The 14,632-nt window shown below is 36.2% G+C and overlaps 1 protein-coding gene across 10 annotated transcripts in view; it reads right to left on the bottom strand.

Moving 5' to 3' along the window:
- The window catches only part of HFM1 (helicase for meiosis 1), a 117,149-nt gene that overhangs the window by 78,858 nt on the left and 23,659 nt on the right, over positions 1-14,632 (bottom strand). For 7 of the 10 annotated variants that reach the window (XR_007126832.1, XM_047727317.1, XM_047727319.1 and 4 more), the window contains 5 exons: positions 12,301-12,371; positions 11,697-11,829; positions 10,793-10,944; positions 10,145-10,222; positions 9,759-9,917 (listed from right to left, as the gene is read on the bottom strand). Coding sequence is in view for 9 of the 10 variants with exons in the window: in XM_047727317.1 (XP_047583273.1) it covers positions 9,759-9,917; positions 10,145-10,222; positions 10,793-10,944; positions 11,697-11,829; positions 12,301-12,371 (593 nt within the window). In the remaining variant the exon portion in view is untranslated. The remainder of the gene's footprint in view (positions 1-9,758; positions 9,918-10,144; positions 10,223-10,792; positions 10,945-11,696; positions 11,830-12,300; positions 12,372-14,632) is intronic. The other 3 variants (XM_047727322.1, XM_047727321.1, XM_047727320.1) reach the window with 2 other exon arrangements.

Here is a 14,632-nt window from a genome sequence, read left to right as displayed (position 1 = left end):
AGTAATTGGGCTTTATGCCTGCTCTGAAACTAACCACTGCTTTGACAGGAAGATGGATTAATGAGTTTTAGTTGCAGGGGAAAGAAATATTAAAACATTTCAAGGTTAAAGTGTATGCAAATAAGGTCACACAAGAATTTAATTTAAAAGGAGCAGAAGGCCAAGGGTGAAGACCCTAATTTAGGAGAAAATTGACACAGAGGATTTGTACAAAGAGACAGGAACGTAGCATACACAGATGTGGTGATTATCACAAAGGGCAAAAGAATTTCAAGAATTATAGAGTACTGATATTTAACGACTGCTTACAAATCACTAAGAAAAGTTTATTATCCCAATGTGAAAAAAAGGGTAAAGAACAGGGGAGAGACAAGATGGCAGAGAAGTAGCAGCCTGAAATGACATCAGAACCCAGGAGTTCAGTTAGATAGGTATCAAACCACACCTACAAACTCAACAGGAGATAGAAGAGAAGAAGAGCAGCAATTCTAGGAACAGAAAATTGACCACTTTCTGAAAGGTAGGACGAGTGGAGAAGTGAATTTAAAGTGATGGAAGATAGACTGCGGGGGGGAGGGGCTGGCTCCGGGCAAGTGGTGGAGCAAGGAGCACAAAATCAGAACTTTAGAAGTCTTGCTCCACTGACGGACATCGCTCCAGAGGCCAAGCGGGTGTGGAGTGATTGTGGGGACAGTGTGATCTCAGGTCCCACGGGGGTCACAGAAAGGTCAGGGGAATCTGAGTGTGGCAGAGCTCCCAGGTATCAGAGCAGGGAAGCCGACTACAGAGACAGAGCCAAAGAATGAGCCTTCAAATCAGGGTTACCTTAAACCGTGATCCAAAGCACCGTCAGACCACTGCTCTTCAAACAGGAACCCCACAAGGGGCAGATCCAGAGAGGCTCAACTTCCTGCTCTGGGAGGAGCAGCACGGCAGGAATCTGCTGGGTTTGGAGACTCCAAATAGGGTCATGTGCCAGAGACAGAAATGCTCAGTCACAGGCCAGGTGAGCTTGGGAGTGCGGCTGGTGACCAGGGAGACAGGAGTGATTGACTGCTTATCTCTGAGGGCCACTGAGGAGTGGGGTTCCAGGCTCTTGCCTCCTCCAGGCAGAGATTGGGAGGCCGCCATTTTCATTCTCATCCTCCAAAGCTCCACAGAAAGCATTCAGGGAAAAAAGCTCCAAGAAAGAACCTAAGCAGATTACTTAGCCTGGTCCCTGGCAAGGTCAGTACAATTTTGCCTCAGGCAAAGACATTTAAGAATCACTACAACAGGCCCCTCACAAAGAAGATCAGCAAAACATCCAGCCAAGACCAAGCTCACCTATCGAGAAGAGCAGAACTCCAGAGCTAGGGGAAAGCAACACATAGAATTCATGGCTTTTTCACCATGATCCATTAGTCTTGCAAAGTTAAATGTTTTTTAATTGTATTTTTTCTTATTCTGTTTTTTAAATTTTTCCTCTTTCCTCTTTCAATGTTTTCTAACTAGTTTATCTTAACAATATCTTTCTTAAAAATATCATTTTAAACATTCATTGTTATAGTCATATTTTATGCTTTCATTGTATTTAACCTTATTTTTTGTATACATATAGGTGTTTTTTTCCTAAAAAATTTTGGGATACAATTTCTTCTAATAGATCAAAATATACCCTAATCTAGCACATGACTAGTGTGTCTAGTCTCCAGCCTGAGCACAATCCCTCCTCTTTTTTTTTCCAACCAACTTATCAATTCCTTTTTTAGAATTCTTTTTTAAATTTTCATCTTTATAGTCATATTTCATCCCCTAATCATGTTTACCCTTATTTTTGTATATATATGTTTTTCTTTCTTTAAAATTTAGGAAGGTAGTTTCTTCTAAGAGACCAAAATACACCCAACATCAAGTGCGTGGCTCTGTTCTATTCACTAGTCTAATATATATATATATATATATATATATATATATATATATATATAATTTTTTATTTTTTAATTTTTATTTTTTTCCTCCTTTCTTCTCCCCCTGGTTTTGGGTCTTTTCTGATTTGGTTAGCATACTTTTTTCTGAGGTCTTTGCCATCTTTTAGTATGTATTCTCTCATTCATACATTCTTATCTGGATAAAATGACAAGGCGGAAAAACTCACCACAAAAAAAGGAACAAGAGGCAGTACCGATGGCTAAGGACCTAATCACTACAGACATTGGAATATGTCAGAAATACAGTTCAGAACGACGATTCTCAAGGTGCTAGCTGGGCTCAAAAAAGGCATGGAAGATATTAGAGAAACCCTGTCTGGAGAAATAAAAGCCCTTTCTAGAGAAATAAAAGAACTAAAATCTAACCAAGCTGAAATAAAAAAAGCTATTAATGAGGTGCAATAAAAAATGGAGGCTCTTACTGCTAGGATAAATTAGGCAAAAGAGAGAATTAGTGATAGAGAATAAAGAAGCTGAGCAAAAGAGACAAACAACTACTGGACCACGAGGGGAGAATTCGAGAGATAAGTGATACCATAAGACGAAACAATATTAGAATAATTGGGATTCCAGAAGAAGAAGTAAGAGAGAGGGGGCAGAAGGTATATTGGACCGAATTATAGTAGAGAATTTCCCTAATATGGCAAAGGGAACAAGCATCAAAACCCAGGAGGCACAGAGAATCGCCCCCCTAAAATCAATAAAAATAGGTCCACACACCATCATCAAATAGTAAAACTTACAAGTCTTAGTGACAAAGAGAAAATCCTGAAAGCAGCTCGGACAAGAAGTCTGTAACATACAATGGTAGAAATATTAGACTGACAGCAGACTTATCCAGAGAGACCTGGCAGGCCAGAAAGAACTGGCATGATATATTCAGAGCACTAAATGAGAAAAATATGTAGCCAAGAATACTATATCCAGCTAGGCTATCATTGAAAATAGAGAGATAAAAAGCTTCCAGGACAAACAAAAATTAAAAGAATTTGCAAACACCAAACTAGCCCTACAGAAAATATTGAAAGGGGTCCTCTAAGCAAAGAGAGAGCCTAAAAATAGTAGACCAGAAAGGAAGAGAGACAATATACAGTAACAGTCACCTTACAGGCAATACAATGGCATTAATTCATATCTTTCAATAGTTACCCTGAATGTTAATGGGCTAAATGCCCCAATCAAAAGACATAGGGTATCAGAAGGAATAAAAAAAAAAAACAGAACCCATCAATGTGCTACCTACAAGAAACTCATTTTAGACCCAAAGACACCTCCAGATTTAAGGTGAGGGGGTAGAAAACCATTTATCATGCCAATGGACATCAAAAGAAAGCTGGGGTGGCAATCCTTATAACAGATAAATTAGATTTTAAGCCAAAGACTATAATAAGAGATGAGGAAGGTCACTACATCATACTTAAAGTGCTTCCCAACAAGAAGATCTAACAATTTTAAATATCTATGCCCCTAACATAGGAGCAGCCAACTATATAAACCAATTAATAACAAAATCAAAGAAACACATCGACAATAATACAATAATAGTAGGGGACTTTAACACCCCCTCACTGAAATGGACAGATAATCCAAGCAAAAGATCAACAAGGAAGTAAAGGCCTTAAAGGACACACTGGACAAGATGGACATCACGATATATTCAGAACATTCCATCCCAAAGCAACAGAATACACATTCTTCACTAGAGAAGATGGAACATTCTTCAGAATAGATCACATCCTGGATCATAAATCAGGTCTCAGCCAGTACCAAAAGATTGGCATCATTCCCTGCATATTTTCAGACCACGATGCTCTGAAACTAGAACTCAATCACAAGAGAAAGTTGGAAAGAACTCAAATACATGAAGGCTAAAAAGCATCCTACTAAAGAATGAATAGGTCAACCAATAAATTAAAGAATTCAAAAAATTCATGGAAACAAATGAAAATGAAGACACAATTGTTCAAAATCTGTGGGACACAGCAAAGGCAGTCCTGAGAGGAAAGTATATAGCCTTTCTCAATAAAATATATAGGCCTTTCTCAATAAACAAGAAAGGTCGCAAGTACACAACCTAACCCTACACCTAAAGGAGCTGGAGAAAGAACAGCAAAGAAAGCCTAAACCTAGCAGGAGAAGAGAAATAATAAAAAGAACAGAAATCAATGCAATTGAAACCAAAAGAACAGTAGAACAAATCAACGAAACTAGGAGCTGGTTCTTTGAAAGAATTAATAAGATTGATAAACCCCTAGCCAGACTTATCAAAAAGAAAAGAGAAAAAACCCAAATAAATAAAATCATGAATGAAAAAGGAGAGATCACAACCAACACCAAAGAAATATAATTACAAGAACATATTATGAGCAAATATACGCCAGGAAATTTGACAATCTGGAAGAAATGGGTGCATTCCTAGAGACGTATAAACTACCAAAACTGAACCAGGAAGATACAGAAAACGTGAACAGACCCATTACCAGTAAGGAGACTGAAACAGTCATCAAAAATCTCCCAACCTGGAGCACCTGGGTGGCTCAGTGGGTTAAGCCTCTGCCTTCAGCTCAGGTCATGATCTCAGGATCCTGGGATCGAGTCCTGCATCGGGCTCTCTGCTCAGCAGGGAGTCTGCTCCCCACCTTTCCTCTCTGCCTACTTGTGATCTCTCTCTGTCAAATAAATAAATAAAATCTTCAAAAAAAAAAATCTCCCGACAAACAAGAACCCAGGGTCAGACAGCTTCCCAGGGGAATTCTACCAAACATTTAAAAAAGAATTAATACCTATTCTCCTGAAACTGTTCCAAAAAAATAGAAATGGAAGGAAAACTTCCAAACTCATTTTATGAGGCCAGCATTACCTTGATCCCAAAACCAGACAAAGACCCCATCAAAAAAGAGAATTATAGACCAATATCCTTGAGGAACACAGATGCGAAAATTCTCACCAAAATACTAGTCAATAGGATCTAAAAGTACATTAAAAGGATTATTCACCACGACCAAGTAGGATTTATTCCTGGGCTGCAAGTTTGGTTCAACATCCTCAAAATAATCAATGTGATACAATACATTAATAAAAGAAAGAACAAGAACCATATGATACTCTCAATAGATGCTGAAAAAGCATTTGACAAAGTACAGCATCCTTTCTTGATAAAACTCTTCGAAGTGTAGGGATAGAGGGTACATACCTCAATATCATCAAAGCCATCTATGAAAAACCCACAGTGAATATAATTCTCAATGGGGAAAAACTGAGAGCTTCTCCCCTAAGGTCAGGAACATGGCAGGGCTGTCCACTATCACCACTGCTATTTAACATAGTACTAGAAGTCCTAGCCTCAGCAATCAGACAACAAAAAGAAATTAAAGGCATCCGAATTAGCAAAGAAGAAGTCAAACTCTCACTCTTTGCACGTGATATGATACTTTATGTGGGAAACCCAAAAGACTCCACTCCAAAACTGCTAGAACTCATACAGGAGTTCAGTAAAGTGTCAGGATATAAAATCAATGCACAGAAATCAGCTGCATTTCTATACACCAACAGCAAGACAGAAGAAAGAGAAATTAAGGAGTCAATCCCATTTACAACTGCCCCCAAAACCTTTACATACCTAGGAATAAACCTAACCAAAGAGGCAAAGAATCTGTACTCAGAAAACTGTAAAGTACTCATGAAAGAAACCAAGGAAGACACAAAGAAATGGAAAAATGTTCCATGCTCATGGACTGGAAGAACAAATATTGTGAAAATGTCTATGCTACCTAAAGCAATCTACACATTTAATGCAATCCCTATCAAAAAACCATCAATTTTTTTTTCAAAGAAATGGAACAAATAATCCTAAAATTTATATGGAACCAGAAAAGACCCCAAATAGCCAGAGGAATGTTGAAACAGAGAGCCAAAGTTGGTAGCATCACAATTCCAGACTTCAAGCTCTATTACAAAGCTGTAATCATCAAGACAGTATGGTACTGGCAGAAAAACAGACTCATAGATCAATGGAACAGAACAGAGAGCCCAGAAATAGACCCTCAACTCTATGGTCAACTAATCTTCGACAAAGCAGGAAAGAATGTCCAATGGAAAAAAGACTGTCTCTTCAACAAATGGTGTTGGGAAAACTGGGACAGCCACATGAAGAAGAATGAAAGTGGACCATTTCCTTACACACACACAAAAATAGACTCAAAATGGATGAAAGACCTCAATGTGAAACAGGAATCCATCAAAATCCTTGAGGAGAACACAGGCAGCAACCTCTTCAACCTCAGCCACAACAACTTCTTCCTAAAAACATCACCAAAGGCAAGGGAAGCAAGGGCAAAAATGAACTACTAGGACTTCATCGAGATAAAAAGCTTTTTTGCACACCAAGGGAAAGAGTCAACAAAACCAAAAGACAACTGACAGAATGGGAGAAGATATTTGCAAATGACATATCAGATAAAGGGCTAGTATCCAAAATCTGTAAAGAACTTCTCAAACTCAACACCCAAAGAACAAATAATCTAAACAAGAAATGGGCAAAGGACATGAACAGACATTTCTGCAAAGAAGACATCCAGATGGCCAACAGACACATGAAAAAGTGCTCCACATCACTCGGCATCAGTGAAATACAAATCAAAACCACAGTGAGATACCACCTCACACCAGTCAGAATGGCTAAAATTAACAAGTAAGGAAATGACAGGTGTTGGCGAGGATGTGGAGAAAGGGGAACCCTCCTACACTGTTGGTGGGAGTGCAAGCTGGCGCAGCCACTGTGGAAAACAATATGGAGGTTCCTCTTCTTTCAAGCGAAACAAAAGCAAAAATGAACACTGAGACTTCATCAAGATAAAAAGCTTCTGCACAGCAAAGGAAATAGTCAACAAAATAAAGAGGCAATCCATGGAATGAGAGAGGATATTTGCAAATGACAAGAACTTCTCAAACTCAACAACCCAAAAAACAAATAATCTAGTCAAAAAATGGGCAGAGGACATGAACAGACACTTCTCCAAACCAGATATATGAATGGCTAACAGACACATGAAAAAATGTCCAATATCATTAGCCATCAGGGAAATTCAAATCAGAACCACACTGAGATACCACCTTACACCAGTTAGAATGGAAAAAATTAACAAGGCAGGAAACAACAAATGTTGGAGACAATATGGAGAAAGGGGAACCCTCTTACACTGTTGGCGGGAATGCAAATTGGTAAAGCCACTGTGGAAAACAGTACGGAGGTTCCTCAGAAAGCTAAAAGTAGAGCTAACCAATGACCCAGCAATCCCACTACTGGGTATTTAGACCCAAAGGCACAGATGTAGTGAAAAGAAGGGGCATATGCACCCCAATGTTCATAGCAGCAATGTCCACAATAGCCAAACTGTGGAAGGAGCCGAGAAGCCCTTCAACAGATGAATGGATAAAGAAGATGTGATCCATATATGCAATGGAATATTACTCAGTCATCAAAAAGGAAGAATACCCACCACTTGCATTGACATGGAAGGAATGAAGGGGACTAAACTAAGTGAAATAAGTCAAGCAGAGAAAGACAACTATTATATGATTTCACTTATATGTGGAAGATATGGAATAGCATGGAGGACATTAGGAGAAGGAAGGGAAAAATGAAGGGAGGGAAATTAAAGGGGGAGACGAACCATGAAAGACTATGCACTCTGGGAAATAAACTGAGGGTTTCAGAAGGGAGGAAGGTAGGGGGATGCATTGGCTGGTGATGGGTATTAAGGAGGGCACATATTGCAATGAGCACTGGGTGTTATATGCAAACAATGAATCATGGAACATGATATCAAGGACTAATGAAGTACTGTATGGTGACTAACATAATATAGTAAGAAAATATACTTACTTCAGTAAAAATCAAAGCAGTTCAAATTTTTAAAATAAAGTACATTTTAAACAAGAAATGTGACAACCATTTATTTTTAAAGATTTTACCTATTTACTTGAGAGATAGAGTGCATGTGTGTACATGTGTGCAAGGGGGAGGGAGAGAGGGAAGTGGGGAAGAAGACTCCCTCCTGAGCAGGTAGCCTGGATCGCAGGACCCAGGATCATGACCTGAGGCAAAAGTAGATGCTTAACCGACTGGGCCACCCAGGCACCCCAACAACTATTTAAATGTAATAATAACAATAATTTATTATAATATCCAGTGCTGGAATACAGAGAAATGGCTAATGATGGAAGTATAAATGACTATACCATCTACTGAAAGCACTGTTTCCTTAGAGTTTTATATATCCTTTGACTCAGTTATTTCACACTAGACATCCATCCTAGAGAAATAATCATAGGGCGCCTGGGTGGCTCAGTTGGGCGACTGCCTTTAGCTCACGTCATGATCCTAGAGTCCCAAGATCAAGTCCTGCGTCAGGCTCCCTGCTTGGCAGGTAATCTGCTTCTCCTGCTGACCTCTCTCCTCTTATGCTCTCTTTCTCTCACTCTCTCTCTCTCAAATAAATAAAATCTTTAAAAAAAAGATTCTGGAAAAAAAATCACGTTTTCAAAGATGTATTAACTTTAGCACCATTTACAATAGCAAAAATGGAAATAATCTTCCATCATTAAAGCAATAGATAAATTATAAAAGCCACATATAATTAGATAAATAATTTATAATAAAACCACAAAAACTATATTAAATAAGAGTATCTAATGACATGGAAATGTCTGTAGGTTACATGGAAGTCATAAAAGAGCACACATAGGAGCGCCTGGGTGGCTCAGTGGGTTAAGCCGCTGCCTTCGGCTCAGGTCATGATCCCAGGTCCTGGGTTCAAGCCCCACATCGGGCTTTCTGCTCAGCAGGGAGCCTGCTTCCTCCTCTCTCTCTGCCTGCCTCTCTGCCTACTTGTGATTTCTCTCTGTCAAATAAATAAATAAAATCTTTAAAAAAAAAAAAAAGAGCACACATAGTATGATTCTACCTATACCACTGGAAAGATGAACACTGGGTTTCTATTGACTAAATATACTTAAAAATTTTATGTTATTCTTGAATATGAACAAAATAAGTTGTTAACAGGAAAATGAATAATTTTGCCAAATTAAAGATAAATCAGGCAAAAATTTCCATTAGATTTGACAATATGGAACTATATTTGAAATTTCTAAGTAGTAAAAGAAAAAAGTCCTACTACAGTAGGCTATGAAGTAAATAGGAGTGAGAAAAAATGAAACCATACTATTTTTCAAGAAGTTTGCCCAGATATTGAAAAAAAATTAGAACAAGTACAATACTGCATACAATTATTTATCTGTCTATGTACTCCATTAACCATGAGATCCTCCTCAAGGGCCAGATCTATATGTTTTCACTTTTGTATCTATTATTAGTGTTTACCATAATGCCAGTCACATAGAATGTGGAAAGATGGGTAGTAATCACCTAAGCAATTATTTTCATTCTCCACCATATTTTGCTATACAACTAGAGTCAGCTGATTACAACAACCATAATAAATTACTAGTCATTATGAGGTATCTGAAACCCATAAAAACCAAGACTTTTAGATACTAGTAAAGAACAGACTAATAGCAATTATTTGGTTTCATTAAACCAAATCAACCAAATATTAAGGCTTAATACTGCCATACCTATGAGATCTGACTATAACTTTCTACAACATACTTTCCTACTAAATCATTTATGGGATTTGTAGGAAAAAACCCTCACTTCCCCTTAAGATTAAAATGACAAAATATTTCACGAGTCATAAAAAAGTCCGATAGACTAAAATTCTAACTTACATCCTCAGCATTTGGAATTGTTGCAGATACAGCTACAAATCTCATTGGAATAATTATGCCACTATTTTCAGAAGCAGGAGATAAAGACTGTACAGTTTTCATTCTGCTAACTACAACTTCAAGAGTTGGTCCACGATTTTCATCTTTTATAACATGTACCTAAGAAAGAAACCAAGAAAAAAATGATTAACTATAAAAATAAAAAAACTATTTAATTGATTAAAATCCATAATAATATTAACACTCTTAAGAAAATAAGACTTTCTACTTTCTACTTGAAGGGACAAAACAGAGTTTGGTTGAAAATGTCTTATTTCTTTCTATCCATCCTAGTCATCATTTTATGCTTATCTCTGAAAATAAGTTGAAGTAATGTTGTTCACTACCTCATCAATGAGAAAGAGTCTAACCAGCTTGACCAAAGAGTTGTCTCTCCATTTTCTAGTCATGCTATCCCATTTTTCCTAAAGAAAAAATGCAAGTGGTTTAACATAAGAAATTATAATAAATATTATTAAGACATCAATAAAAATCTTAACCTGATACAAAGGATGGGCAATATTTTATGTCTTAAAAGTATCCTGAAAAAGATTTAAAGATTAAAAACACTTTAAAGAATTTTGATAGTCTTATAAGTGCTTAAAAAACTAACCCCCCATTTATTTTTTACATAACCAAAAATATACAAAATTATAGTTTAAGTACCTTTTTAAAGCCCTACTAAGGTCCTCCCTCTGTAATACATAATACTTGGATAAAAGAATACAAGCAAAAAATATGATTGCAAATTATCCTCAATAACAAATTACCTATTCATATATTTTGTCTATTTTGCCCATTTGGTAGTTTGTCTTTTACTTACAGATAAGTAAGTATTCTTTATATAACCTGAATAGTAGTATTTTTTATGTTTGTTTCTTTTTTACATTGCATATATTTTCTTATACTTTGTATTTTCTCTTAATTTTTATTCATGGTGAAGAGAAACATTTTCTAATAAACCAAGGAAATAACTGAGTATAAATAACACCTACTGGAGTTGTCATAATAATATGGGCATGCTGAATCTCAAATAGGTCATCCATTACTGTATCTCCAGTGAGTTCTTTACAATTCAATCCTATTGGTCCAAATTTTTCTTTCCAATCATCAAAACGCTGACTACACAGGGCTTTTATTGGTGCCACTATAACAATATAAGATATTTATTTTGAATGTCAGTGCAATTTTCAAATTGCTTCCACAAACATTGGTTAATAAAATTAAGATCAAACATCGAGGTGTTGCCTAGTACTTATAAATTGAAAGAGTTAACAATATAAGCATATTATTTAGAGATATAATCACCAGGCTGTACTAAAAATAGAAAAACAAGTAATTGTTCAGGGAATTGTAACTAAGAGCAGAGAGAGGTAAGGTAGGAGATTATGCTTTTCATTGTAAGACTTTTTGTAATAATCTATCTTTTTTAACCATGTACATAAATTACTTTGATGAAAAATTTTAAATACACACACACACACACATATATCTAAGAACAAAGAGTTCAGGTTCCTAAGGAAATTTTTTAGAATTTCAAAATGTTTGAATTTATTGTTCTTGTTGTCCTTTAAAAAATAAACACATGTTGTCTGGAGCACTGGGTGTGTTGCATAAAGAATCTTGGAACACTGACAAAAAATTAAATTAAAAAAAAGATCAAAAGGAGAAAAAAAAAACATGTAAAGGTCAAACTCTCAATTCAAATATTAATTTTTATTTACAACTGTGGGAAAATGTGTTTGGAATTTAATGTAACAGACAAGAGCAAATGTGACAGGTTTTCATTAAAAATGTGTGGCAAACCGAATATTAATTCTTATGGCTTGAACTTTATTTCTTACTTTTGCCTCAGTGGTTTTTCATTATTATAATTAATTACTCTTATATAATACTTACTGTAAACAATTTTAATATTTGACCATGGCAATGGGACTTCCATTAATAATCTTGTTATAGCTAGTTCAAACACTACAGTTTTCCCAGAACCAGTTGGAGCACAAATCACAAAATTCCTATCTGTGTAAAGAAGCTAAAAAATAAAATTTAATCAATCATGGAATATATAGAATTTTTCATTCACACTCTCAATTTGTTAGAAAATATGTAAGAAAGACTCTCTGGAATAATAATTCAAATTATTTTTACCTCTAAACTTACTAAAATTCTAACCCTACTCTACATCCACACCCTCCCAAAAAAAACACCATTATTAAATAATTTATCATTATGTTTTATTTGTGAAAATAATATGTTAGACCTAGAAGAAAATAATTTCTTTAGCTTCCAGAGAAATTTTATAAATTTAATAAGTATAAACAAACCCCATCTATGAAAGTCACATACATTCATTTAGCAAACATTTTTTGAGTCCCTATAGTGTACCAGTCACTGAGCATGGCACTGGAAACATAAAGAAGAATGTGATCTAGTCCTTGCCCTTAGAGAGTACACAATAAAATAAGAAGAGGCAGATAAATAAAAATCATAATAAAATACTTACATCATCAAAGGCTTTGGATTGTATATAGTTGAAATATGGGAATTCCTTGAAAACACTTCTAAATTTTGCCGCTTAGAATAGCATTAAGGAGTCAAATATTTCAGAATTTTTAAGAATTCTTTACTTTTAATTAACTAATTAATTGGTTACTTTTAATATAAAAATTCAATTAATCAATATTAACTTTGATAATATTTAATGATGAGGCTTTAATACTTGCTGTTTTAACATCATAAGAAAGGAATTAATAGATATAGAGGGAGTGACTAATATGGCAACAAAAGAGGCTCCTGAACCTTCCCTCCTCCCACAGATGCACCAAACATATAGTTACACATGGAGCAATTCTAAGAAAAATCCAGAAATTAGTTAAGTGACTCCTACACACTGGGTGAATGAAAATGCCCACAATGAAATGGGTAGGAAAGGCTGAGACAACTCTTACCCTAACTCCCATCTTTGGCAAAGCACCATACAAACAGAAAGGAACTCCCAACTCCCAGCTTCTCCCAGCAAAGACTTTGGATCACACATCTAGAGCCCCAACCTTTAAGGCTCCCACCCACAGGATAAGCCCCCAACACCCAACTCTGTAAGCCAACAGGGTTTGCAACCATGAGACCCACAGGACTATAGCAAACAAATAAGCAGTTCTTAAATGGGCACAGGAACAACTCCTCTTCCTCTGCAGATATACTCAGTGCAGAGGGAGCAGCAAAAATGTTCATTTCCAGTTTCTACTTTCTCGCTACTACCTCAGGTTCTGGCTTTCAATCAGCCTGCACCTAGGTGCTAATTACAACCCTCCCCTTTGGGACACTGATACATTTTAGCTCAACTACTAGAAGCCACTAAGAACAAAGACAGTGAGTTGGGCAATCAGAAAGGTTTGAAAGGGAACTATGAGTTTGGGTTAAGTTAATTGATGAGGCTCATCTCCTAAGAACAGCCTGTCAATATTGGGAGAGGTGGATATTTTATCAAATGTGTAAAAACCAGCATAGGGGTTAAGGAAAACGAAGGAATGGGAATATGTTCCATATAAAAGAACAAGATAAATCTCCAGAAACCAAACTTAACAAAACAGAGATAAGTGATTTATCCAGTAATTTAAGAGAATACATAAAAATGCTCACCAAGGTCAGGAAAGCAATGCATAAACAAAGTAAGAATTTCAACAAAGTCACAGAAGATATAAAAAAAGTACCAAACAGAAATCACAAGGATTCAACATCAGACAGATCAAACAGAAGAAAGAATCAATGAACTCAAAGACAGGGCAATGGAATTAATCCGGTCAGAGGAGCAAAATGAAAAAAGAATGAAAAAAAAAAAAAAAAGAAGATAGCTTAAGGGGCTTAGCTTACACTGATACCAAAGCCAGGTAAGGATACTACAATAAAAAGAAAATTACAGGCCAATATTCCTAGTGAATATAGATGCAAAAATCCTCTACAAAATATTAACAAACCAAATTCAACAGTGTATTAAAAGGGTCACAACCACATGATCAAATGGAATTTATTTCTGGAATAGAAAGAAGTTCAATGTCCACAAATAAATCAACATGATACGCCCACATTAGAAAGTTAAAGATCAGGAGTGCCCAGCTGGCTCAGTCAGAAGAGCATGTGACTCCTGATCTTAGGGTCATGAGTTCAAGCCCCACATTGGGCACAGAGCTTACTTAAAAAAAAAAAAAAAAAAAAAAGTTAAAGATAAAAATCGTATGATCGGGGCACCTGGGTGGCTTAGCTTGTTAAGCATCTGCCTCTGGCTCAGGTCATGATCCTGGAGTCCTAGGATCAAGTTCCATATCGGGCTCCCTGCTCAGTGGGGAGTCTGCTTCTCCTTCTGCCCTTCACCCTGCTTGTGCTTTCTCTCTCTCTCTAAGTAAATAAAATCTTAAAAGAAAAATCATATGGTCATCTCAATAGATGTAGAAAAAGCATTTAACAAATACAGTATCCTTTCAAGATAAAAACGCTCCAGAAACTGGCTAAAGAAGGAATGTCCTTCAATATAATAAAAGCCATTTATGACAAGCCCACAGCTAACATCATATTCAATGGCAAAAAGATGAAAGCTTTTGTCTAAGATTAGGAAAGAGACAAGGATGCCCACTTTCACTACTTTTAATAGTCGTGGAAATCCTAACCAGAGAAATTAGGCAAGAAAGAGATATAAAAGGTATCCAAATTGAAAAGAAGAAGTAAAGCGGTCTCTATTCAGAGATGACATCATATTATATATAGAAAAAACTAGAGACGCCACTATAAAACTGTTAGAATAAACAAATTCAGTAAGGTTGCAGGGTACAAAATCAATATAC

The sequence above is a fragment of the Lutra lutra genome, chromosome 4 (genome assembly GCF_902655055.1).
Source record: "Lutra lutra chromosome 4, mLutLut1.2, whole genome shotgun sequence".
Taxonomy (NCBI): Eukaryota; Metazoa; Chordata; class Mammalia; order Carnivora; family Mustelidae; genus Lutra; species Lutra lutra.
The sequence above is the reverse complement of the archived record's forward strand: the minus strand, read 5'-3'. Positions and strand labels throughout refer to the sequence as shown.